At 44.6% G+C, this 24,912-nt stretch overlaps 2 protein-coding genes across 4 annotated transcripts in view; both read left to right on the top strand.

Moving 5' to 3' along the window:
- Positions 1 to 10,858, top strand: part of RNF185 (ring finger protein 185) — a 38,366-nt gene extending 27,508 nt beyond the window's left edge. For all 3 annotated transcript variants that reach the window (XM_044243889.1, XM_044243890.1, XM_044243892.1), the window contains 5 exons: positions 375 to 393; positions 1,550 to 1,662; positions 3,328 to 3,382; positions 6,739 to 6,856; positions 8,371 to 10,858. In XM_044243889.1, coding sequence (XP_044099824.1) covers positions 375 to 393; positions 1,550 to 1,662; positions 3,328 to 3,382; positions 6,739 to 6,856; positions 8,371 to 8,468 — 403 coding nt within the window. In that variant the 3' untranslated portion in view covers positions 8,469 to 10,858. The remainder of the gene's footprint in view (positions 1 to 374; positions 394 to 1,549; positions 1,663 to 3,327; positions 3,383 to 6,738; positions 6,857 to 8,370) is intronic.
- Positions 10,859 to 15,242: 4,384 nt separating this feature from the next.
- The window catches only part of LIMK2 (LIM domain kinase 2), a 61,013-nt gene continuing 51,343 nt past the window's right edge, over positions 15,243 to 24,912 (top strand). The window contains exon 1 of the mRNA XM_044243885.1: positions 15,243 to 15,341. Within this exon, the coding sequence (XP_044099820.1) occupies positions 15,326 to 15,341 (16 nt within the window). The 5' untranslated portion in view covers positions 15,243 to 15,325. The remainder of the gene's footprint in view (positions 15,342 to 24,912) is intronic.

Raw genomic sequence — 24,912 nt, 5'->3', positions numbered from 1 at the left:
TGCATAGAGGGTCTTTAGCCTGTATTGGATTCCTTCAGAGGTCACAATCCCTCAGAGATTGACTTGTAGAGACGCTGAGTCTGGGATGGTCTGGGACCTGGGGGTCCTTTACAAGTAAGATCCCAGAGGTAGAGACTGGGGTCTTGTCTCTCTGTTGCCTGATTTTTCCTGTGACTTTAGCCCATGCTTTTCTGATTTCTGGTACTAGTAATTCGCCACAGACACTCAGGGGGGTTGCAGTGCTCCATAGTTCCACCCTGTGTTCCCATTTTTTCTGCTCCCACCCTTGGTGTTTTTTCTAATGAAAGCATTTTGCTTCCTTTACCCCCATTCTCTTTCTCCTTGATGACTGGTTGCCCTGGGGACTCTGGCAGTTGGCCGTGTTTACATCAGGTAAGATGCATTTCACTTTACTTTGTCTTTCATCAGCTATGGTTGCACAAGACACCCCTAATCTCAGGAGACTACTGTCAGAAGCTGCAATCTCCCATTTGTGGACTCATTTGCTTGTTTTACCCCCCTCAACCCTCTTTATACACCTGCCCACTGACAAGTACTTGCTGAAAACAAGGGGTCAGTATAGTACCTGGGATGGTCCTGATTCTGTTATCGATGGTTTTTGTGTCCTTAGCAGGCCACCTCTCTGGCTCACAGTTCCCTATCTATAGATTAGCTTGGATTTGATAGTATGTGTGGTTTTTATTTTTGAGATTCTGCCTCTACAAAAAGAACCTCCTAGAATATCAACTATTCCCCCTACCTGTAAAGGCCTTGAAAATGGTAGGAAGGAAGAAATTTTTTTGGTCTCAACAGAGAGTTTTTGTGTGAGGGGGGAAAAAGTCTGTTTTCTCAGCTCTACATTAGTAGGAAAACCAGTCAGTTAAGTATTCACCAAGACCCAGGCACATGCTCGGTGAGACAGAGCAGGGCTTGGCATTCACAGCTGGCTGTCTCCACAGTTGTTGGCAAAAGAGCACCACACTAGTTAGGTGGCTTAAGCATGTAGGGGGAGGACAGAAGTTCCAGAGCTCTAGAGTCTCAGAATCGAGGTGGGAGAAAGAAGCAAAGGAAGGAAGAGAGGGGTTCCCACTACATTTAGGGCTATGCATTTTGATCTCCAGCAGAACCTAATAAATTTATAAATTTATCTGCTGGAAATTTATAAAAAGCACATAAGTTTTGAAGCTTTCAACAGTAGGATAAAGGAAGTGGTGGGATATAAAATCATTAAATGCTGCTTTCTCCTTGACCCCTTGACACAGCTCTAGGCTTGAGTTCCTTCCTGCTGTGTTGCAGGGAGCCCCTAGAAGTAATGAAGCATGAGGAAGCCTGTTTAATTATGAGGTATTTAAAAGCAATTTTGATTTTACCTCTAGTAAATATTTATTGAGTGCCAGGAGCAGGAATCAGAGAATGGGGTTCCTTGAAGTGTTCTGTGCTGGTGTCAGTGTTTCCAGTTTGAGGCCCCTGACCCATGTTGTTTCGCTGTCTGTGATTGCTCTGTAGTGGGCTTAAATACCATTCGTGCATTTTTCTCTCCTGTTTGCAGTGGTTGGAGACCAGACCTAACAGACAAGTGTGTCCAGTTTGCAAAGCCGGCATCAGCCGAGATAAAGTGATCCCGCTCTATGGCAGGGGCAGCACTGGGCAGCAGGACCCCAGGTGAGGCCTTGGGGCACCTCTCACACCTGCTCCTCCCTTTGGATATAAATTTACTTCCACTTAGCACCTTCTCACTCCACCTTCTACTTAGTGCTTACAGACCCTCAGTTTTGAGGCAATTGGGATCCAGATGGGAGTTCGTCAGGAAGGGAGGGAAGCCAAGTTGCTCCTCACTGGGCTATAATATGAATATCCACTGAGTGTCTGCCAGCGAGCAGGCAATGTGCTAGGCAGTGCACAAGATAGCACAGTTGTAAGTATGCAAAGTGCTGTGAAGGAGCAGCTTGGGAAGCAGGGTGTCTAGCAGGAGAGTCTGCAAGGAGGGTGGTTGCTGTGCAGTGATATATAAAGTACAGAGGGAAGAGGGGACAGGAGGTCTGGGAGGCTTTGTGGAGTTTGGGGTGTGGATGGGTCTGTCATTCTACAAACACAAGTTCTGAGAGCCCTTCATGGTCTGCTCACACACGTGCACATGCTCACACACCCCCAGACTCTCCCAGCAGTGTCTCATACCGTGACATACAGTGACATACAGTGTCTCTTACCCCACCCCCAGCATACCCTGTATCCACATATACTGGACTTCTCTTTTTTTTTTTTTTTTTTTAAAGATTTTATTTATTTATTTGAGAGAGAGAGACAGTGAGAGAGAGCATGAGCGAGGAGAAGGTGGTCAGGGAGCGAAGCAGACTCCCCATGGAGCTGGGAGCCCGATGTGGGACTCGATCCCGGGACTCCAGGATCACGCCCTGAGCCGAAGGCAGTCGTCCAACCAACTGCGCCACCCAGGCGTCCCTATACTGGACTTCTCTTAAAGGAACTTAGCCTTTCACATTCATGAGCCTTCGTAATTGTTTTCCCTCTATCTCTTCTGCCCTCCCCAGTCCTGCTCAACACCCTCCTCCTCCGCTAATTTTGGTCCATCTTCAAGGAGCAGTCCTGAAGTTACCTCTCCTTGAAGTGGCCCTTCTTCCTCACATCAGTTGCTCTCAGCCGTGCTTCCACCCTATGAGGCTGAGATCTCTGTTCAAAAAGTCCCTTCCCATGCTGTATTGTGATTGATTGTGGCCCCCTTTAAACCATAAACACCTCAAGAGTAGAGTCCATCACAGTCTTAGTATTGGTAGTGTCCTGCCTAGTGCCTCACGGCTAACAAGCCCTCAGTCCAGTATGTTGATGATGAGTGATAGAAGAGGCTAAGACCCAGAGGCCAAAAGCAAAGTGTATAGAGTGCTTACCAAGGAATAGTGGGAAGTAAAGCTGAGGTTAATAGGGGCAGATAGAGAGATCCTGAATCTCAGCCCTCTATGCTGACAGGCCATTCCTGTTGCAGTTTGGATTTTTGATTTTTAACATTGGTGACCTCTTTATTACACAGGTCCAGGGAAGGTGTCTGGCTAGCACTCATAACCAGTCTGGGTCAGGCTTCTGTGAGAGGAGTAGGCTCTAGTGCAACATGATGAACATCTTAGAATAAGCAGATTTTTCTCTCTGCTTTTCTGTATAGTTGGCAAAACAGTCGCAAGTAGAATGAAGGTTAGGATTTAGTTTAATTTGGTATAAGTTCCTGTGCTGTGCATAGTGGACCTGACCCTGAGCTCTCACCCCACTCGGAGCAGCTGAAAGCATTTTATAATTATTTATTTTACGATGTTTCTGTTTCAGAGAGAAGACCCCTCCCCGTCCTCAAGGACAGAGGCCAGAGCCAGAGAACAGAGGGGTGAGGAACATTCTAGGAGAAGCTTCTAGAAATGAGCTTATGGCTTAAGAAGTTTCCATCTTGGACCTATACTTTTTCTTCTTGATTATAAAAGTAATGGAAAAATTGAAATAAACACAAAGGAAAGGAGAGGGAATAAACTTACAATCACACCATCCAGAGATAACTACAGGAAATATTTTGGTCTATTTTTTTCTATTGTTCTATACTTATATATACACACATGTAAATTTTATAGATCTATTTATGTGCACGTATTTTATAGTGGGTATACATATATTTTTGTTTATTTTTAACAATACTTAGCTCCTGTTTCGTAGCTCTTTTTAAAAATTTCATTCATTCTATATTAAGTGCCTTCAGGATGCTGGGCATTATTCTAGGCACTGGTGATACATCAGTGAACATAGCCAAAGATTCCTGGCCTTACCAATTTATATCACAGAGAGGGAGACTTTTTAAATGACATTATCTTGAAATTTTACATGCCAGGCTGTTTAGTGTTGAGTTGTATGAACTTAACATTATTTGATCCTTTGTTGGACATTTAACTGTTTTCTTTTTTTCATTTTAAAAATACTCTGATGAACTTATAGATACATTTTTGAGGTTCATGGTTTTTTTACTAGGATAAATTCTTAGGAAAATCACTAGTCAAAAATGCTAATTTAAGTCAGATGTTAGTATTAAAATTTTCTTTTTTTTTTTTTAAGATTTTATTTATTTGACAGACAGAGATCACAAATAGGCAGAGAAGCAGGCAGAGCAAGAGGAGGAAGCAGGCTCCCTGCTGAGCAGAGAGCCCCATGCGGGGCTTGATCCCAGGACCCTGGGATCATGACCTGAGCCAAAGGCAGAGGCTTTGACCCACTGAGCCACCCAGGCGCCCTAATATTAAAATTTTCTTGTTAAAATATTGAAGAAATTGGGGCACCTGGGTGGCTCAGTGGATTAAGCCTCTGCCTTCAGCTTGGGTCGTGATCTCGGGGTTCTGGGATAGAGCCCTGCGTCGGGCTCTCTGCTTGGTGGGGAGCCTGCTTTCCCCTCCCTCTCTGCCTGCCTCTCTGCCTACTTGTGATCTCGATCTGTCAAATAAATAAATAAAATCTTCAAAAAATAAAATAAAATATTGAAGAAATTATAAAGCAGAATATTTATCCACACTAACAAGTATATTTTCATTTCTCCAGATTAAAATATTAAAATTTTTGAGGGAAAATACCTATCTGTATCTTGTCTACATCCCTACATATTGTCCTGAGGATTCTTATGACCATAGTGTTCAGTTTTGTCTGACAGTGTGGTCACAAGAGTTTTTCATTTCCCCATAAGAATGAAGAGCATGGGGTTATTGGACCATATGGACAGGTTTTTTGGTTTTGTTTTTTTTTTTTAAGATTTTATTTATTTATTTGACAGAGATCGCAAGTAGGCAGAGAGGCAGGCAGTGGGTGGGGGAGCAGGCTCCCTGCTGAGCAGAGAGCCCAGTGTGGGGCTCCATCCCAGGACCCTGAGATCATGACTTGATCCGAAGGCAGAGGCTTAACCCACTGAGCCACCCAGGTGCCCCAGGATCATATTGACAGTTGACAGTTTTTTATCTAAACATTATTGACATATTGACAGTTTTTGGTCTAAACGCTACCCCCTTGACTACCAGGTGCCATCACTTTAACTTTCACAGACTCTGTTTCTCAACAGAGAGCATCAGCTCCTAACCTCAGGAAGCCAGAGGTCCTACTGCATAGCTGTAACACATACAAGTACCTGCAGGCACCAGTGATGCTTTTTGCCTACATTTTCCCAGGAACATAAACTCCGCATATGTGAGGGCTTGTGGAATTGTGTGGAGGTTGCTAAAAGGGAGGCCAGAGGGTCAGTCCTCGGGATTACTCTCAGTGAAGTGGTAGTTCGTGATGAAACAGTTGCACCTTCCTGGGTAAGGCAGCCTCGGTCCCAGGAGCCCTCAAACTCAACCATGCTGGGTCTGAGTAGGAGGCATCTGCACTGAGGAGATGGAAAACTGGTTGTTACCCTCTTGTTATATCTGTTACTAGGCTTTATGTAGGTAGTGCTGCCCAGCAAGATGTTTGGAGCTGGATGCCAAGCTGCTTGGTATGGGATAGGGAACAGCCACTTTCATGACTTGGCAGAGGACTCATCAGTGAAAGCCAACCAGCTCTTTGTGGAGCGCAGTTGACCCAATGCATTTTCTACTTATTATTTTTTAATCATTTGCTCTAAAGATCTACTTAGGGATGTGGGGGAGGAGAGAAGATTTAATAAGATGTGCACAGTAATTAAGAGCACGGGTTTTCAGATCATATTGACCTAGTTTCTGGTCTAAACTCTACCCCCTCTACTATCTGCAACCTTGGTCAAGATAGAAAACGGGTTACTTTTTCACAGTGTTAGAATTCCTGCTAAGTCTTTTCATATGAAAGATGATGTGGTATAGGGGAAAGTTGAGGGTGGGAGAAGGAGGGGGAAAGCTGAGGATGATACACCATGAAGATGGTGAATAAGGAGATCTTTGACTTTTTACGTCAATTATTCGTCTCATGTGTAAGTTTCTTATAACAAGCATATATATGAAAATAATCAGAAAAAAATTGTCTTTTTTTTTTAAATTCTTAAAAATATTAAAACTGAGGGAAGATACCTGTTTATATCTTGTTCCCATACCTGCATGTTGGCATGTACTTGTGACCATAGTGTTCAGTTTTGTCTGGTAGCTTGGTCACAGGAGTTTTTTTTGTGTTGCTGCATAGTCAGCATGATGGTCTTTAGAGAGTGTGTATCAAGATTTTGATCATGACCTCCATTGTTGATTAATTAGGGTTCCACTTTTTTTTGCTATTATCAGCAATGTGCCACTTGTTCTGATGTTCCCTTATAATTAGATATAGGGGTTGTTGCCAGTTTTGCTTGTTATATTTCATATATATATGTAATATATATATATACACACACACACACAAGATGTATATATATATATATACACATATATATATATATACAAGATGTATGTTATTAAAGCATGTAGAAAATTTTATTGACTAGGGTGGGGTTCTGGGAAAAAACGCGGTGCTCTAAGAACCCTAACTTGCACCAGCAGATTATTTTACTTTGGACCAGAGCCAGTCCTTTCTGGCATTCACAATTCCTTAGCTGGACCCCTTGCAGGCCAGGAGGGCAGAGGGCCCACCAGGGTTCCTCTGCCTTGCAGTCTAAATGGGAGGAAAAAATATCCCCCTTGGAAACAGGTGGCAGAGGGTAGGGAGGAGAGGCAGGTGCCACCTGTGGGTGACATGTTTGACAGGTTGCTTGTTCTGAATTGCATTTCTTCCATACAGGGATTTCAAGGATTTGGATTTGGAGATGGTGGCTTCCAGATGTCTTTTGGAATTGGGGCATTTCCTTTTGGGATATTTGCCACAGCATTTAACATAAATGATGGGCGGCCTCCTCCAGGTGAGACCCTACTTCCTTGATAATTCTGCTTGAAGGCTATTTGGAATTCATTAGTATGCAGATTACAGATAACTGTCATTGCTTGGTCAGTCAGCCTTTTCAAAATGTGAACTCTTTTCGGATTACTGGTAGTCATGATAATGTATATTGCCCACTTACTAAATACTAGGCATGTTCAAAGTGCTTGTCATCACAAATGCAGGGGATCCTCACCATAAGCCTGTGGGATGAGTGTTCGTTTAGCTCTGTTTTACAATCAGAAAATGCTCAGTATGTTTCCCAAGACCTACTCTGTGCCTATAAGATGAAAAAGAATAAAATGATACCTAGGATACCTAACTAAAGATCCAGGATACCTAGCTAAAGAAAAGCCTAGCCCTGTGCATGTCCCATTTAGGGACAGAAAGGAGTGAGGCAACCCACCAGGATTCAAGGCCTTTCTATTCTGTGGTATCTCTGTCCAGCTTCCCTCAGGATACATGGGGGGCTTGGGACCAGCCCCCTTTCTCCCTTTCTAGGTCTGTTATCTGCTACTACCTTTCTCTCCAGCCAGTTTAAAGGTGCCAGCTGCACCTTGCCAGCAGCAAGGTGGGTGTTCTGTATTTTGTCTTAATCTGGCACCTGGGCCAAGATCCTTACCATGGAGTCTGCAGAGGTGCTGAGGTCATTTGAGCTCTACTTGCACTCATTGGAACCTCCTGTGTGCTGGGCACAGTGTGTGGTGTAGAAGGGTCAGTGTGTGGTTCCTGGTCAGGAGCTTAGGCTCTTAGGGACTGAAACCTATTTCTGGGTCATCCCAGGAATTTTCCTCACCCCCATCCTGGTGCTTGGCACATTGCAGGCGATGAGTACAAGTCTTCGTTGACTGACACCCTGCATGAATCATCAGAGCACCTACCTGGGGAATAGTACAGCCCCAAGAGATCTTGGAATGCCCTTCTTTACCTCCTCTACCTCAAAGGTTTCTCCTTCATTTATGCATTTTCTCAAAGGAGATGCCAAAGGGGCAGGATGTGCTCTTCCCTGAACGAGGGACAGGGCACTATGGAGGCAGCAAGAACCCTTGGCAGCTTGTTTGCCTTCTTGCTTCAGGGCTTACCCTGGGTTCCTTAGGTAAAGAGAGTTCTACAGTCGGCTCTGTATCCCTTTATCTCCTTGCCACGATTACAGTTTTCCTTTGTCATATTTGATAAAACTTTCCCATTCTGGATATAGATTTCTTACTCTCCTTTCCCCAATGTCTGGACAGCTACCTAGGAGCTTTTCTCAAAGCAGGGAGGAGTGGAAGCCTAGCTCTGCCCCTAGTTTGCTGTGTGATAGGCAAGACAAGTCACTACTTCCCTCTGGGGCTCTACTTCCCCTCCTCTGGAAAAGGAAGACACACTGTGTGGGGCTCTCTGCAGTTCTGCTGTAAGGAGATGAAGATTGATGCTCTCAACTTCTGGCCCAGTTGGGCAGCAGTGTGCACAGCTGCAGCGTTCTGACAGCCTCTCTTTTCCCTCCTGTCTCTGCAGCTGTCCCTGGAACACCCCAGTATGTGGATGAGCAGTTCCTGTCACGCCTCTTCCTGTTTGTGGCCCTAGTGATCATGTTCTGGCTCCTGATTGCCTAATGCTGGGCTCCCAGCCTACATCCATGGCAGGGCCTCTGGACTGGTGACATGCCACACCCACTCTTGATGTTTGGCTTCCGGGCTAATCCTGACCCCTAGAATCGGTGGCGTCAGTAACACATCAAGGAGTTTTGCTTCTCCATCAGAGCTTAGGGAGTCAAGACCAGTTGTCAAGGACTTTAGAGTATGACCACTGCTGTAAACACCCTGCTATAACCTCAGTCCTTGGCATTGAATCATGTCTCATGAGTTACACCCTCAAGTCCTGTTCCAGCCAGCTCAGCAGGTCCTGACTCTGCACAAGGAAGAGGCAGGAAGAGAGAAACTGTCAGTACAGTTTCACCTGAGTTTGATACTAGGAAAACAAAGGGGTGAACCAAATAGAAGCTTTGTTTCATCTCTTTAAATACCCCTTGGTAAGTGGCCTCCCCAAATCAGTGGACTCCTCATATAGAGGTTTTCCCCCATATCCCAGTGCTCCTCTGCCCTGTCTCCTCCTCCTGAGCAGAAATCCAAGAAATTGCTGTTCTGTGACGATCATAATTGCAGCAGCTAATTAATTAGCTGCTAACTAATTAGAATTAATCAGAGATCCAAAGATCTTGCATTGGCTCTGAGCCATGCTCAGTCTCTTTGGCTCCAGAGAGTGGCTTGAATGACCTCTTGGTTTCTTGGAGTAGATTATCCCCAGAGACATGTGGCTTCTGTCACAGATTTCCCATCATCTTTCCCTCCCAAAGTATGCACATCTGCCAGAGGACCCACAGTGGAGACTACTGCTGAAGCTGGGACTGACTGCTGCTCATTAGGAAAGACCTGCCAGTGGGACTCTGGTGGAATTTGGAGCTCTGCTGCAGGAACAGCTGAACAAGCAGCCCTGTCCCCAAGGCTACAGAAGCTCTGGGTGCATCCAGTGGAATGCTTTGTCAAGTCAGCTCAGCTGCATGTTGAAGACCATCTTCCCAGAAACCAGATTGTCCTTTATGAAGAGGCAGGAGTGGGGAGACCCACATGTAACCCTGGTTTGGGTATGGTTTGGGTGGATACCCGTGAAAACTCCTTGCGTGTGTGCTAAAGCCAGAGAAGCATGGAACTGCGGAGCAGGCAACTCCTGACGATTTCTAAAGCCAAGCAGCAGGGCTTAGAGAGCCTTGGCATGATGATATGGTGTGGTCTTCCTCAGGAAATTTCCAGGGGGTATCATCTTCCCAAGCCCTTGATTTGTTTTTTTTCCATTTCATAAACTTTTTCCTCAGAATCTGATTGAGGGAGTGATTCCAGGCAGGAGGACAGTTTAATTGTAGAATGGTTCACATTCTGCTGGTCGGACCTCTTCCTAGAAATCCAGTCTCTTCCAGGAGAGTCCAGAGATGGAGGGAAGTGGACATCCTTTGGAGGTCTCTCTATCACTTTTCCATCCGTACTGCTCCTAGCTCACCTGCAGCCATAGCCAACAAGTGGTAGAAAGCCCCACCTAATGGTTTTTTCCAGATGTGGCTCTGCATAGCATGTGGAAACCAAGACCTTGAGGAAGATGAGAGAGGTCCTACTGTCCTCTCCATAGGCCCCACCCCTTCCCCTCTGTACCTGTCAGTGCCAGATTTCAGTGTTTAATCAGACAAAATATAAGTATTGAATAGGTGGTTGGTTTGCCAAATTCATTTGGTAGGACTAAGCCACCAGCTTTAGTGTCCCTGATGGATTTTAAACCTTGGGACACCCACTCACGAGTGCTTTTTTTTCCTCTTTAATCACCTCCTGGAAATCCCCAAAATTGGGAAAGTTGCGGGGAGGAGGATGTCCTGAATTCTCAGCACTAGTGAATTGGAGGGATTGCTCAGTGTGGTAGCCCCACCTAGTGGTGAGAGAGAGGACTTCTGTCAGATGGGCTCAACCAGAAATGGGTTTCCGAAAGAAGAAAAGTTAAAAAAGAAGGGTTGTGGATAGGAAGAGAAATCACTTGGACTCTAACAAAGTAGTAAGCCCAGGAGAACTCCACCAGCAAAGGCATCCCAGGAACCTGTAAGCAAAGCCAGGTTTGTCATGTGCCCTTTGATTTTGAACTTTCTAGGTCCCCACTCAGCTTCTACTGGGAGCTAGGGCAGGAGATCCAACTTGGGACTGCTGGCCCAGCCCCAACAGGAAACCCCCTTCCCACCACCCCTCTGCTGGTTCATCACCTTGCCCCTCTACCAAGGCAGTTTTCCTTTCTTTTGTGTGTTGTCTATGTTCTTGGCCTCCACCCCCTTCTGCCACCTTTGTGGATTAGGACCAGGTCCCACCCACAGTCAGAAAATGACGCCATGTACAGTGGCACACCTTGACCAGTCACTAATTTTCACTGTTGTGAAAGTGATTTGATTTAGAATTAAACAAATGGTTTTACATTACTGTGAGTTGTGGACTTGTCTGTGTAAGGGGATGGGGTGGGGCATGAATGGGATGAGGAGTAGTCACACTGGTCTGGCCTCTGAGAAACAACCCTGCATACGTGAGAATGTCACACTGAGGAGCAAAGGCTCAGGTAGCCATCAATAATTAGAGATGAGAAGTGCTTCATACACAGCCCTGCCCAAGGTGTGACCCATCTGACGGTCCTGGTCCTGACAAGTGTATGGAATTCTAAGCTTGCAGGCTACCATGATGGAGCTTAGCTTGTGGATAGTCAGAACCCTGAGGACAATGACAGGTTATTCAGTGTCTGTATCTCCACATGTTCTGCAAGGGGGCAGATGGGCCCCTGGCCAAGCCCTCTACCTAGAGCAGTGGCTGTGCAGTTTCCTGAGGTTCCTCAGTAACACAGTATGAGATGGAAAATAGTGAGGTTACAAACCTGGCCTAGCCTCAGGCTCCCCAGCACACCAGAGCTGTAGGTCATCCCTCTGAAAAGGTCTCTTTTCTCCTTCTCTTCCACTTTGACCTAAGAGTTAGCAAGTTGAATAGCGCCAAGATTTGGTAGGAAATGCGAAGGTGAGGGATTTCCAAGAACTTCGGAGCCCGATAAGGAATGGAAAACAAAACCTACACTGAAGTAGAACAGGACAGTTAAGCCTCTGTGTACCAATGACCCAACCCCAATAATCATCAACTTGTGTCCAATCCTGTTTCATCCCCACCCTCACACTGCTTCCTCTCTCCTGCCTGGACTATTGTGAAGGGAATCCTAGTCCTATGCCATCTATTAGATATTTTATTTTTTCATTAAGTATTTTAAATATGCATCTCAGTGGTAAGGATTTTTTAAAAACATAACCAAAATACTATTTAATGTACCTTAAAAAAATAACAATAATTCCTAAATGTCATCATGTATCTAATCATTGCTCAAGTCTTCCTACTTGTCTCAACTTTTTTTTTTTTTAAAGATTTTATTTATTTATTTGACAGAGAGAGATCACAAGTAGGCAGAGAGAGAGAGAGGAGGAAGCAGGCTCCCTGCTGAGCAGAGAGCCTGATGCGGGGCTCGATCCCAGGACCCTGAGATCATGACCTGAGCCGAAGGCAGCGGCTTAACCCACTGAGCCACCCAGGCGCCCCTCAACTTTTTTTTTTTTTTAAGATTTTATTTATTTACTTGACAGAGATCATAAGTAGGCAGAGAGGCAGGCAGAGAGAGAGGGGGAAGCAGGCTCCCTGCTGATTGATGCGGGGCTCAATCCCAGGACCCTGGGATTATGACCTGAGCCGAAGGCAGAGGCTTTAACCCACTGAGCCACCCAGGCACCCCTGTCTCAACATTTTTGTTCAGTTTGCTTGCACTGAGATCCAAATCAGATCCATACCCTGGTATCAGATTTCTCTTCAGTCTCTCTTACAGCCATACATTCCCTCTTTTCTTTTTTCTTGCAGTTTATCTGTTAAAGAAACCAGTTCATTTGTCCTGTTGATTTTTCCCACAGCTTCAGTGTTTTGCTACATGTATCACTGTGGTGTTAAGAAGCTCCTCTTCCTTTTATATTTCCTATAAATTGGTTGTTAGATCCAGAAGTTTGACCAGATTCAGGCTTGTTTTTTGGTACAACTATGTCATAAATGGTAGAGTATACTTCTTGTTGCATCATTTCAGGAGGCACATAATGCCTGGTAGTCCTTCTTTGTGATGTTAACAGCCCGTCCTGATCATTGTCTAAAAACACTGTCCAACAGAATTTTCTGCCATGATGGAGATGTTCTCTATCTGCATTGTCCAACACAGTAACCACTAGGCATATATAGCAAGCACATGAAACATGGACAGTGGACTAAGGAACTTAATTTTCAGTTCTATCATTTTAACTTACATAGCCCCTTGTGGCTAATGGGGCTATCAGTGTGGATTTTGATTAATTTACAGGGTTTGTAAAATGACATAATTGAAAATAATGTGTTAAGCATTTAGAGACGAGTGCATTTCTGGATAGAATAGGGCAATAAAATTACAGAGAACGTGGAGGGGTTATAGGATTGGCAGAGTGGTACAGGGCAGAATGTATTCAGGAAAAAGAGTTCTGGAGTGAAGACAGTAGGGAGAGAAGGCTGCAAAGTGAGATGTAGTTCACTCATGAGGGGCTGGTTTGGCCTTTATTTTGTTGGCAACAAGGAGCTATTGAAGGTTTTTGAGAGGCAGAGTCTGAACCTTAAGGGGGTTTTCAGTGTCCAGATTCTCATTTCTATAGGTCCAAAGAGTTGACTGTGAATCAGTCAGCAGGCTCTGGCCTCAGGGACTGACCAAACTATGGTTAGGTAATCAATCAAACTGAACAGGTGACTTGAGCACTAGAAAACCCCATCTTCTCCCTACCCAGGACTTTTATGTCCTCCAGAAGTTCCCCTCAAGTTCACAAATGATTTGGGACTATTCTTTGGATCTATATTGGAACGCTATCTCTTGGTTGTACCATTTCTATAGATTACTTTCTTTCTTTATATTTCAATTTGTGTTTCTCAAAAAATACCTAAACTTACGTGGAGGGAACTAGGGGAGTTGGTTATCCCTGCACTCACTGTTAGGGAACACCTGGAGGCTGGAGGTGGGAAGGAAGTGGAATGAGAGCGTTAGGAGGGAGTAGAGACAGACCTGACTGTGTTGCTATGGGGCAGAGGAAAGGGGGCAAACAGGGGTCTTGGTTCCAAGGCTGTCAGTGCCCGTGAGCCTGGGAACACAGCGTGACTTCTTTGCACGTATAGGGTGAATAAAATCCCTGCTTTATGCTAGCCACAGGTGGCTTGTCAGGGTCCCCTGGAACCTTGTCACTTTAATTCAACACACAATCCTGTGGCTGTTATAATCAGAGATTTCCTCAAACTGTAAAAACCAACCACTGGAGGTTCCCAGGAATTAAAGGAAGTCAGGCACATCCCCTCCTCAGCACTTTCTCCCCCTCAGCACTTTCTCCACACTCAGGACTTCAGGAGCCACCTGCCACACCCAGAGGAGAACCAACTGACCTGCATCCAGTTTGGATTGTAGAGGGCAGCAAGAAAGAGAATGGTGCTCACCTTTGCTTACTCAAGTGCTGGAGTCAGATACAGCAGGATTGAACTTTGTCCTTGGTAGGGGCGTCATGATCCATTTCCTTGAGCCCCATCCCTGCCTCTTCCTGGTCATTTGGACACTTTTCCCATGACCTAAATCCAATTAGAGGAAATGACAGCTGCCAAACATCCAGTACCAGAGAATTAGATGGGAGGGACTGCAGGTCCAGCTGATGTAGTCCATCCTTTGTCACGTAGAAGACCCAGTTCCTTACTAAGCCCAATGAAGGGAAGTGCTTCTCAAGATCCCTCAGCCAGCTAACAGCTGCCAGGAACCAGTCTTCTGTTCTAACTCCTTTTCCACTGCTCTCTCCTCCACAAAGAGGAGCCAGCATGGAAAACCCACTCCACAAGTGTTTCCTTTGGTCTACATGGCTTAAAAAATTTCCAAATGTTACTAACATTTAAAAAGTGGGAAAATTCACCTAAATACCTGGAGTTTTGACTTATCCTGAAAAACTGGAAGATATGGTGTGCTGGATTCATTTATATACCTATTTGGCTTCAAGAAGGATCTGCCCCTGGAATGCTGGTTGCACCACCTTCATTCCATCTTTGACCTAGAGATTGTCTACTGGGTGCCAGTTTACTCATAGTGGCGCAGATAAGTGTCTTCTCTGAGCTGGAAGCTTCTAAGAAAAGTCCACCCTCAGACTCCTAAGTTTTGTGGGGTATCTTCTCCATATTTATTTTTTTTTTTTAGTTTTTTATTTTTAAGCCATCTCTACACCCAACGTGGGGTTTCAAATTTACAACCTTGAGATCAAGAGTCACATGCTCTACTGACTCAGCCAGTCAGGCATCCCTTCATACATATTCTTGATCCCAAACACTCTACTGGAAAGAGCTTTTGCCTGGGAGTTAGGAGACCTGGGTTCCTATCTCACTTTTGCTTCTAATGAGCTGAGCCATTTCAAGGCAGTCAAACTTGTTCCCTCAGGTCCTAGGCTGCCCGCATCTGTAAAATGGACTGAAGGTCCTCTGTTAAGACCTCCAGGGTGTCCTGAGGACTCTCCTGAGGAGCCAGCTCAGGGCTTCTGACAACCACCTTTACCAGCTCCGCGCCGGTCGCAGTAGGAGGCGTCAGGGTCCCCACAGAGCCCGAGCCAGGGGGCGGGGCCTGGCCCCGGGGGCGGGGCGGGGCGGGGCGGGGCGGGGCGGGGCGGGGTGTCGGCGGGCGGACCACGGTGCCAGGTGCGGTTTGGTCCTCCCCGGGCGCCGTAGGCGATGCATCCCGCTTGCGCCCGGGGCTGAGTTCCTCCGGCGCCTGAAGCGGCTGGCTGCGGGATCTGAGAGGAGCGGCTGCGGTCCCCGCCACTTCCCCATTTCCGCGTCCCGGGACCATGGCCGCGCAGGCGGGTAAGGAAGGGCCTCCCCGTCCTGTCCCGCCGTTATCTCGGAAGCCCGGGCCCAAGACGCCTGAAGGGAGCTGGCAGCCTCGGGGGGTTCGGGCTGAGTGGACTCCCGTGGGTTCCCGCTTCTTAGCAGATTTGGGGGGAGTGAGCATAACACTCCGCGAGGAGGTTGTGGGGCTTCGAGAATTGGAGGACCGGAGACAGAAGGCTCCAAGGAGCAGGGGGGTTGGGAGGCTCTCTGAGAGTTGAGGTCTCTGAAGGAAAGGATGCTGGCTTTGTCAGGGGGCCAGCTTTCCTTGTGGTGACCACAAGCCCTCAAATTAAAACTCTAAGAAAGCTGGGGGTCTGGGTTCCCTTGGCGTGAGGGATATATGGAATATGGGGAGGGCGGGATCTTCAGGGTTCGGGCAGTTATAAGAGGATAGAGAGTTACCCTGGTTTCTGCGTTTTCTGTGGAAAATGGAGGATAGTATGACTTCTCTGACCGGATCCAAGGCTTCTCGCGGATATCTTGGTGCCTGTGACCTCTGGTCCTTTGCCACAACCCGGAGCGTGGGCTCCCTTGGCGTTTAGGAAACGGATTAGAGGTTAGAGAGAGTTTGAAGCATTATTCCTGGGGAATGTAGGCCCCGTAGGGTTCTGGGGCCTCCATGGGAACTGGGTCCTCCTTTGGCCTCTCTGAGACAAGAGAGAAATGTGGCCAAACCACTCCTGGAAGGAAGAGTTGTCCAGAGGTGAATGGTCGCTTTAGAGTTAGGTTAGCCAGGCCTGCAGTCCCTTCCCAGTCACCTCACACACCACCCTACAGCTTCCTGCCCTTCTACCCTGTCCTCCCTACACCAGGACTTTCTGTTGGCTATGTTTCCCAGCCACCTGTGTGGGTGGCCTAGCCTCTAGGTCGACCAGGGTCAGCGTCCAGATTTCTAGAGGTGGCAGGAGGGAATGGTGGAGGAGGGAGGCTGCCTTGGATATCTGCCCCCACTTCCTGGCTTTCAGCTTGTGGACAGTCACTTCCTCCATCCTGAATACAAGGACCAGGCCACCAGTGGGTCACTTCCTCACCATGGAAGCATGGGATTTTTCTTCTCATTCTTGATAATAGGCTTCTGGAGCAAGAGGGCTGGGGTATAAATATCCCCTGTCCCTTTCTCTGATTTTTTTAGCTTCCAGAGTTCTTCAGTTCAAATGATTTCCAGTGACTTTTCTAACCTCTGTGTACATTCCCTGTTTTGAACCTTGATTCACAGAAACTTGTAAAAGATTCTAGAGGGTGATAGTGTTTATTAGATGCTCTGAGTGAACCAAAAACTTTCTAGAGGTATTAAAGTGTCTAGGTGCATTAATTTAGACATTTGTCCATAAAAATATTTGTTGGATACTTCTGTGCCATGCACTTAACCAAGTGCTGAGTAGAATAATGGGCTATAATGGACTATATATACTACTGTAAAGTAGTATAATGGACACAGTCCTTGCCTTTGTGATGGTTACAGTTCTAGAAACAGATAGTAAATAATTGAGGTAACAATAGAAATAAATGCTATAATAATTGAGATAAACAATGGAGGTAAATGTTGTAAGAGTAAGGGATTGGAGAGTGAATAAAGCAAATTTATGCTGGCCCTTGAGGATAAGTGGAAAGTAGTCCAACAAAGAAAGGGCAGAGAACATTCCAAGTAGTTGTAACAACATAAAAAGGTACCTTTGAGGAGTTGAGAGTAGACCAATATGACTTTTTTTTTTAAATTATTTTTTTTTTAATGTGTGGGGAGACTCAGGCTCAGAAATGACTTGTTCAAGGTTCTGTAGCCAAATAAATGGCAGTGGTCAGAGTTCATATTTTCCAACTTCAAATTCAGTGCTTTGTCCTCTCACAAACACCAGAATCCTTTATTATCACAAACACCAGAATGAGGTTGTCCCGTGGAGTCAGAGAAGGAAGTGGGGCTTAAACTTTTACTTGTTCTGTCTAAACTGTTCCAAGAATACTCAGATTCCTCTGTAACAGGAGAATTAACAACAAAGAAACCAAATATTTACTGAGTACTGTGATGTCTAAGGCATTGAGCTGGGCCATGTTTTACCTTTATAAATTTTAACAGGTGCTAGAGCCAGGAGAGACTTGAGATAATGTAACTCTCCTTGTTTTACATGTGAAGAAACCCAGGGAGAAAAATGGATTTGTCAAGGGTGACTCAACTAATGGTAGAGACAGGGCTTACCTAGGATTTCTCCTCCAGTGCTCTTTCTGATACTCTAGCTGCTTGAGGTAAAGAGTCTGGCACATAAAAAGTCCGTAATAAATATTTGTGGAAATGAATAATATGTGGTTTGTCCCTTTCACTATCTCTCTCTCTGTCAAATTAAATATCTTAAAGAAAGAAAGAAAGAAAGCCTATATGTGATAACATTATAGAATTTCAAAGGTAGGGGAGAACTCTATTCATATATCTATCCCAACAAATATATATTGAATTCTTACTATAAGCCAAGCATTTCTAGGCCCTGGTGGAATCAGCAAGAAACTAAACAGACCAAATCCCTTCCTTAATGGAGAGTATGTTCTGGTGGGAGAGATAGACAATATGTAAATATATGAATATTAAACATCAGTGATAAAAGCTCCAAAGAGAAAGAAAGTAGGATAAAGTCATAGGGATAGTGGGAGGTCAGGGAAGACTCCCTGGTTAATGACATCTAAGTGAGAAATGAAGCAAGGGAGTGAGCTATTTGGATCTCTGTGGGAGGAACATTTTAGGCAGAGGGAATAAAAGGGAATGAGGCATGGCCCTGAGCCAGGAATGTGCTTGGCATGTTTGAAGAAAAGCAAGATATCCAGGGTGGCTACCAGATCTGGTCAGGAAATGCTGACCAAAATTTGAGGTAAAATTTGTGAAGTTTTAGGTAGATTAAAAGTGGTGTGGAGGGTGGAGTGGGGTATGATATCCTGGTAGGGAAGAAACTGGAAGTAGGATGCATAGCTGGGCAAGTTTCAAGGTTTTCACAAAGGAGAGTGAATTGATATGTGTGGTAGAGGCCAGAATGCACAAATGGGGAAATTATAGGAAGTGAAAGATAAAGCTGAGAGGGTATGTAAAGCCAGACCGTGCAGAGTTTAATGCTAGACTTGTGGAATTTGTAGAGACCATAGGTTTAGAGGGTGGGAGAGTCATGATGTATTTTATTTTTAGACTATATATCTGACATTGGTGGGCATGATGGATTGGACAACGCTGAGGAAGGCATTAATCTGGAGGTGGGTACAGTGAGCCCTGAGCTTAGGTGTTAGTGACAGGAATGGGGAAGAAGGCACAGACCAACTCGAATGTTTATAGCAGCAATGTCCACAATAGCCAAACTATGGAAAGAACCTAGATGTCCATCAACAGATGAATGGATAAAGAATATGTGGTACATATACACAATGGAATACTATGCAGCCATCAAAAGAAATGAAATCTTGCCATTTGCGACAACATGGATGGAACTAGAGAGTATCATGCTTAGTGAAATAAGTCAAGCAGAGAAAGACAACTATCATATGATCTCCCTGATAGGAGGAAGTGGTGATGCAACATGGGGGCTTCAGGGGGTAGGAGAAGAATAAATGAAACAAGATGGGATTGGGAGGGAGACAAATCATAAGTGACTCTTAATCTCATAAAACAAACTGAGGGTTGCTGGGGGGATGGGGGTTGGGAGAAGGGGAGTGGGGTTATGGACATTGGGGAGGGTATGTGCTTTGGTGAGTGCTGTGAAGCGTGTAAACCTGGCGATTCACAGACCTGTACCCCTGGGGATAAAAATATATTATATGTTTATAAAAAATTTAAAATTTAAAATTAAAAAAAAAAAAAGGCACAGACCAAAGGAATTACCTCATGTTGGGCAGGGCAGGGTGACTTGGATGCCATGGATATGGGATGGAGGGAGCAACATAGGGTCCAAGAGGACCACAAAGTTTTAAAGCTAAAAAGAAACCCATCATGTTCAAAGGGCTCTGTTAGGTTTTCCATGTCTTTTGGAGGCTGAGCTGGTTACCATTGCAGAGCTGGCTTTTGGTCAGTGCAAACCTGGAAAGGGCTAGGGTTCAGGGGCATATTAGGAATGGGTGCTGTATCACTTTGGCGTTTCAGTGAGAGAACCTGGAGCTCTAGGATTCTTTTACAAGCCTGTCAACCTTCTCATTCTTAACCTTTGTTTATATAGTAACAAGAATTAGACTCTTTTGACCTATTAATATATACCCAGCAGGAGCTAGAACATGAAACCATCGCCTAGTTTTATTAGAGTATTCCTTGAGCATCTACGTTGGCATTTTATCATCAAGTCTTTCTGCCTATAATTTCTTTATTCTAGGAAAGAAAATCTAAAGTATAGTTAAACACATAGACTTTGGAGTTAGCAGACCTGGGTCTAAACCCAGCTCTAACACTTATTAGTTGAGCTTTTCAGCTTCATCTTCATAAAATGGGAATAGTAATAGTCCTTCAGTATGAGTCTTCATCTTACAGATCTTTATATTCTATTAATTCATGCTCACATGTGCTTAGGACACCATTGTCCAGTTATAAGGACTCGAAAGTAGTTGGTTTTTTCCCCATATCATTGACAATGGGTAGTGAACTGCTGTTTGGGAACATATTAATTGGTTAACCAGTTCTCTGATAAGAAAATGCCTTCCCCCAGATAAGAAAATGCCTATTCATTCACAGTTAAGGAAACTTATGGTTGGAAAGGAGAACCTGAGAGCTAGAAAGCCACAGGAACCATCTGTCTCATTTGTTTCTCCACCAAGTGTCTTATTACTCTACCAAGTTTGCGCTGCTCTCAGCACCTAGTTTGTCCCTCTCTGACATGTGTTATTTCTGTACACATCCTTGTCTCTTACACTTCATGACTACTCACCAAGGGCCCCAGAAGTTCATGACCTAGTCTTTGTCTTGCACACAGGCACGTAGAAAACGTTTGTTGAATTTGTTTTGAAAACATTTCCTACAGATCTTAGAGGTTAGTGTAATTCAACTCAACCCTTTCCCTAGCCAACTCTCTAGATATACATGAAGGAAAAAAAGAAAAGCTTTCAGTTGCCAACTAAGTGCCAGGCACCGCAGGAGGTATTTTCACAACCATTAAGTTATTTCTCTTCTTCTTCTTCTTGGTAATCCTGTAAGGTAGGTGGTTATCCTCTTTTTAAAGATTAAGGGACAAGTTCAGAGAGGTTTAATAATTTGCCCAAGGACACAGAACCAGGTTTCAAACCTAGGTCTAGCTCCTGCTCTTCTTCTTGACCCTTACAAAGTTTTCCTAATAAAATAAAAGGCAGATGGAAACAACAGCAAGAATGAAACCTTCTGAGATGTCTGTGTTTGTGTCTTGTCTGTGTGTGTGTGTGTGTGTGTGTGTGTGTATGTATGTGTCTTAAGCCAAAAAATGAGAGTCCCCCAGTTTGGTGTCATCACCTCAGAGCTAGAAGGAATAATTTGATCCCTCCTCTTATGAAGGAGAAATATAAGGTTCTTTATTCTAGGAAAGAAAATCTAAAATATAGTTAAACACATAGACTTTGAAGTTAGCAGACCTGGGTCTAAACCCAGCTCTAACACTTGTTAATTGAGCTTTTCAGCTTCATCTTCATAAAATGGGAATAGTAATAGTCCTTCAGTATGAGTCTTCATAAGCTCCAGAAGCTCCTTTAAAAATCATCTAATCCTTGCTGGGGGTTGAGGGGTGGGGGGGTGGGGGGGTAGGAAGCGAGTGGTGGGGTTATGGACATTGGGGGAGGTTTGTGCTATGGTGAGTGCTGTGAAGTGTGTAAACCTGGTGATTCACAGACCTGTACCCCTGGGACTAATAATACACTATATGTTAATAAAAAATCATCTAATCTTTTTTTCCATAGACACTTGGTAATAGTTGGTAAGCTAGTGAGGAGGAAAACCTTTGGGATATAAAGAAGAGTATCTAGAGAAATGTTAATCGTACTGTAAGTCTTGTTGGTACTCACTTCATTAAGGTGTGATCTTTTCCCTTTTGGTTGATCCCTACCAGTTGCTGCCCTGCCCCTCTGCTTCCTGCTTTATCCTGGGACAAGTGGGATTTATACACCTGACCTGCCAGTTCCCAGGGAGCACAGCAGTTACCATAAAAGTTGTTTTGTGCTGCACTGAACTGGCTGGGTTTTGTTCCTGGTTCTCATTGTCTAGTGGAACATGAGAAGCATCAAAGATTTTTCTCAAATGAAAGGATTGGGTCTGTGCATGTTGGTTCAGGCTAGGCTTTATGGTCTCATGAGCTTTCAGTACCTGAATTTTCTCACCACTTTGAAGTCTGAAAAGGGCTAGTTTGCAGAAACCCATTTCTTAGACCAAGATTAAGGTGAACGTTAGTGTCTTGTGAGAAATGCGCTGGCACTGAGCTGGGGTACCAGGGTGAGTCCTTCCACTGAATAACTGTGTAGTCTTAAGCAAGTCCTAACTTGTCTGAGGCTGCATACGATAATAAAAATGCAACTGGTCTGGTAGTTTCAGAACTTAGATTTGAGCCCCTCCTGGACCAGCTTTCTGATGGTTAGGCAAATCAAGTTTCCTTCTTCAAATCCATTTTTTTTTCCCAGAAAAATAGAAAGACTGGACTAGAGTAGATGATTTTTAAGGGCCCTTCTAGCCTTACCTTCCTGTCATCCTACTGCCTGCCCCAGTGGATTCAGAAATTATTTGAGGGCCACATCACCAATTATTAAGGCAGGAGAGAGAAGTGTGTATAAGCTGAATATATGTATGTATTTTTTAACTAAATATATTTTATGCCAGGACTCAAAAGATCCTGAAGGTGAGAACTTTAGTAATGAGCCATTTATTGTAATTCTTACCCTCTTTGCATTATATACATATAACTTCTTAAAAGCAACAAACTGCAATAAAAACTGTGGAATCTGGCGCCTGGGTGGCTCAGTGGGTTAAAGCCTCTGCCTTCAGCTCATGTCATGATCCCAGGGTCCTGGGATCGAGCCCCACATTGGGCTCTCTGCTCAGCAGGAAGCCTGCTTCCTCCTCTCTCTCTCTGCCTGCCTCTCTGCCTATTTGTGATCTCTGTCTGTCAAATAAATAAATAAAATCTTTTAAAAAAAAACCTGTGGAATCATTTTCTGATTATTAAACTCCTAATAAGGGCCCCTTATTATTTTGAGGCTGCTGGGGACATTTAATTTGTCAAACTCCTTTTCTGGCCTCTGACAATCAGTAGGCATGGTTGATACGAGAAGTAAATATTGTAGAAGTAGAGGGTGAAGTTCCTGGTGCAATGAGGTATTTTCCTAGATGAAATATTTTCCAGGCAGACTGGACTCTGGATTGGTCTTTCACTGGGCCTCACAGTAATCTCCAGGACTTTGTATTATTATATTTCTCTTGCATTCCTTAGAATAAAGGTCGTAAAAGGGTGGGGGTACCTGACTGGCTCAGTTGGGGGAGGATGCAGGTCTTGATCTTAGGGTTGTGAGTTTGAGCCCCATGTTGGGTGTAGAGCCTACTTAAAAAAAAAAAAACAAAAAGAAGTTGTAAGAGAGTTAAGATCATCAACTTTCAGGGCTGTAGAGAGTTGAAGAAGCTAAGAGTTTTCTTTTAAAGAGTATCTGGGCTTGAGAAGCTGAAGGCTTTGGGTGAATATTCTTGCTCAGGTACTTTTTTTTTTGTTGTTTAAGATTTTATTTATTTACTTGACAGACAGAGATCACAAGTAGGCAGAGAGGTAGGCAGAGAGGGGGAAGCAGACTCCCCGCTGAGCAGAGAGCCTGATGCGGGACTCGATTCCAGGACCCTGAGATCATGACCTGAGCCGAAGGCAGAGGCTTAAACCCCCTGAGCCACCCAGGCGCCCCTCTTGCTCAGGTACGTAACTGAAAAACAGTGTGAATGCTCAACAGAAAAACAGGCCTGTGCATCTACCTGTGACTTTACCCATAGGTAATTATCCTGAGAGCCCGAACCCTTATTCAATGGAATCATTCCTCTGACTATTGAAGTTTATCTTTGGAAATTACCTTTAGAGTTGGCAGTTGGTCCAACTTTTCAGTTGGATTTGCCACACAAAGGAGTGTCTGTTCTGCATCAGGTTTTATGCTAGGCTCAGGAGATTTGAAGATGGTCAAAATGCAGCCTTTGTCCCTTAGATCTAGGAGTGGGGATGGAGAACAGAGAGAGGGAGGGAATGAAACATAATGAAACATAATGAACTATAATCACAAAACAAACGATATAAAGCAGGTATAGACAAAGTGAAAAAAGTCCCCCTCTGGGGGACCATCAAAGAAGGATAGAAGTTTGATTAAGGAAAGAGACAGTAAAGTATCTTAAACACCCAATAGCTTGAGATGTGAATGTTAGTATGCAAGAACATGAATGTGTGTAGCAGAAACAGAAAATAGATCAAGATGTGATTAGTGGGGTGCCTGGGTGGTGGCCTCTGCCTTGGGTTCAGGTCATGGTCTCAGGGTCCTGGTATAGAGGCCCGCATCAGGCTCTCTGCTCAGCAGGGAGCCTGCTTCCTCCTCTCTCTCTCTGCCTGCCTCTCTGCCTACTTGTGATCTCTCTTTCTGTCACATAAATAAATAAAATCTTTAAAAAAAAAAAAGATGTGATTAGAGCATCCCTTTGTAACATGTGAGAAATAAAGGTTCTTTCGAGCCACGTTGTAGAGGGCCATTCATTCCTTTAATATTATACTACTCCCTTCTCTCATACCCACCTGGTTCCACCTTCCAAATGTCTCTTCAGTCCTTCCCTGTCCTTCACCACAGCCTGAGTTCAGGTCTTTCACTTCTTTTCCCTGTCTACAGTGTGCTTAGCTGGCTCACCCAGACTTCCCAGTGTCTACAGAAGAAAGGCTCAACTGTTTCGTATGGCACTCCTGTTCTAGAGTCTATCCTATCCCATCTCTCAGAAGATGTGCACTTTCTGTTATCTCTATCACTACTCCCTTCTCCATTGGCTCCTTCTGGTTATCATTTATATTAGCTCAAGTCTTTCCCATTAAAAAAAAAATCTGGGGCGCCTGGGTGGCTCAGTGGGTTAAACCGCTGCCTTCGGCTCAGGTCATGATCTCAGGGTCCTGGGATTCAGTCCTGCATCGGGCTCTCTGCTCGGCAGGGAGCCTGCTTCCCCCTCTCTCTCTCTCTCTCTCTCTCTCTGCCTGCCTCTCTGCCTACTTGTGATCTCTGTCAAATAAATAAATAAAGTCTTTAAAAAAAAAAATCTGGACCCTGTTTTCTGCTTAAGCTACCACACCTCTCCCCTTCACAGCTGCACATTTTAAAAAGCTATCTATACATCACTGCCCTCATTTCCTCACTTCCCATTTACTGCAATCTGACTTCCGCCCCCACCATTTCTCTGAAACTATCTCACTGAGGGTCAAAGTGACCACTTATTGCTAAATTGAATGGACACACTTTAGTCATTCTTTCAGCAAATATTTAGTCCATGCCAACTATGTGTCGTGTTGGGAAAGAGCAGCAAATGAGAAAGAGATTTAACCTAGATATATATATATATTTAAGATTTTACCTATTCTTTTGA

The sequence above is a fragment of the Neovison vison genome, chromosome 3, assembly GCF_020171115.1.
Source record: "Neovison vison isolate M4711 chromosome 3, ASM_NN_V1, whole genome shotgun sequence".
Lineage (NCBI taxonomy): Eukaryota > Metazoa > Chordata > Mammalia > Carnivora > Mustelidae > Neogale > Neogale vison.
The sequence above is the reverse complement of the archived record's forward strand: the minus strand, read 5'-3'. Positions and strand labels throughout refer to the sequence as shown.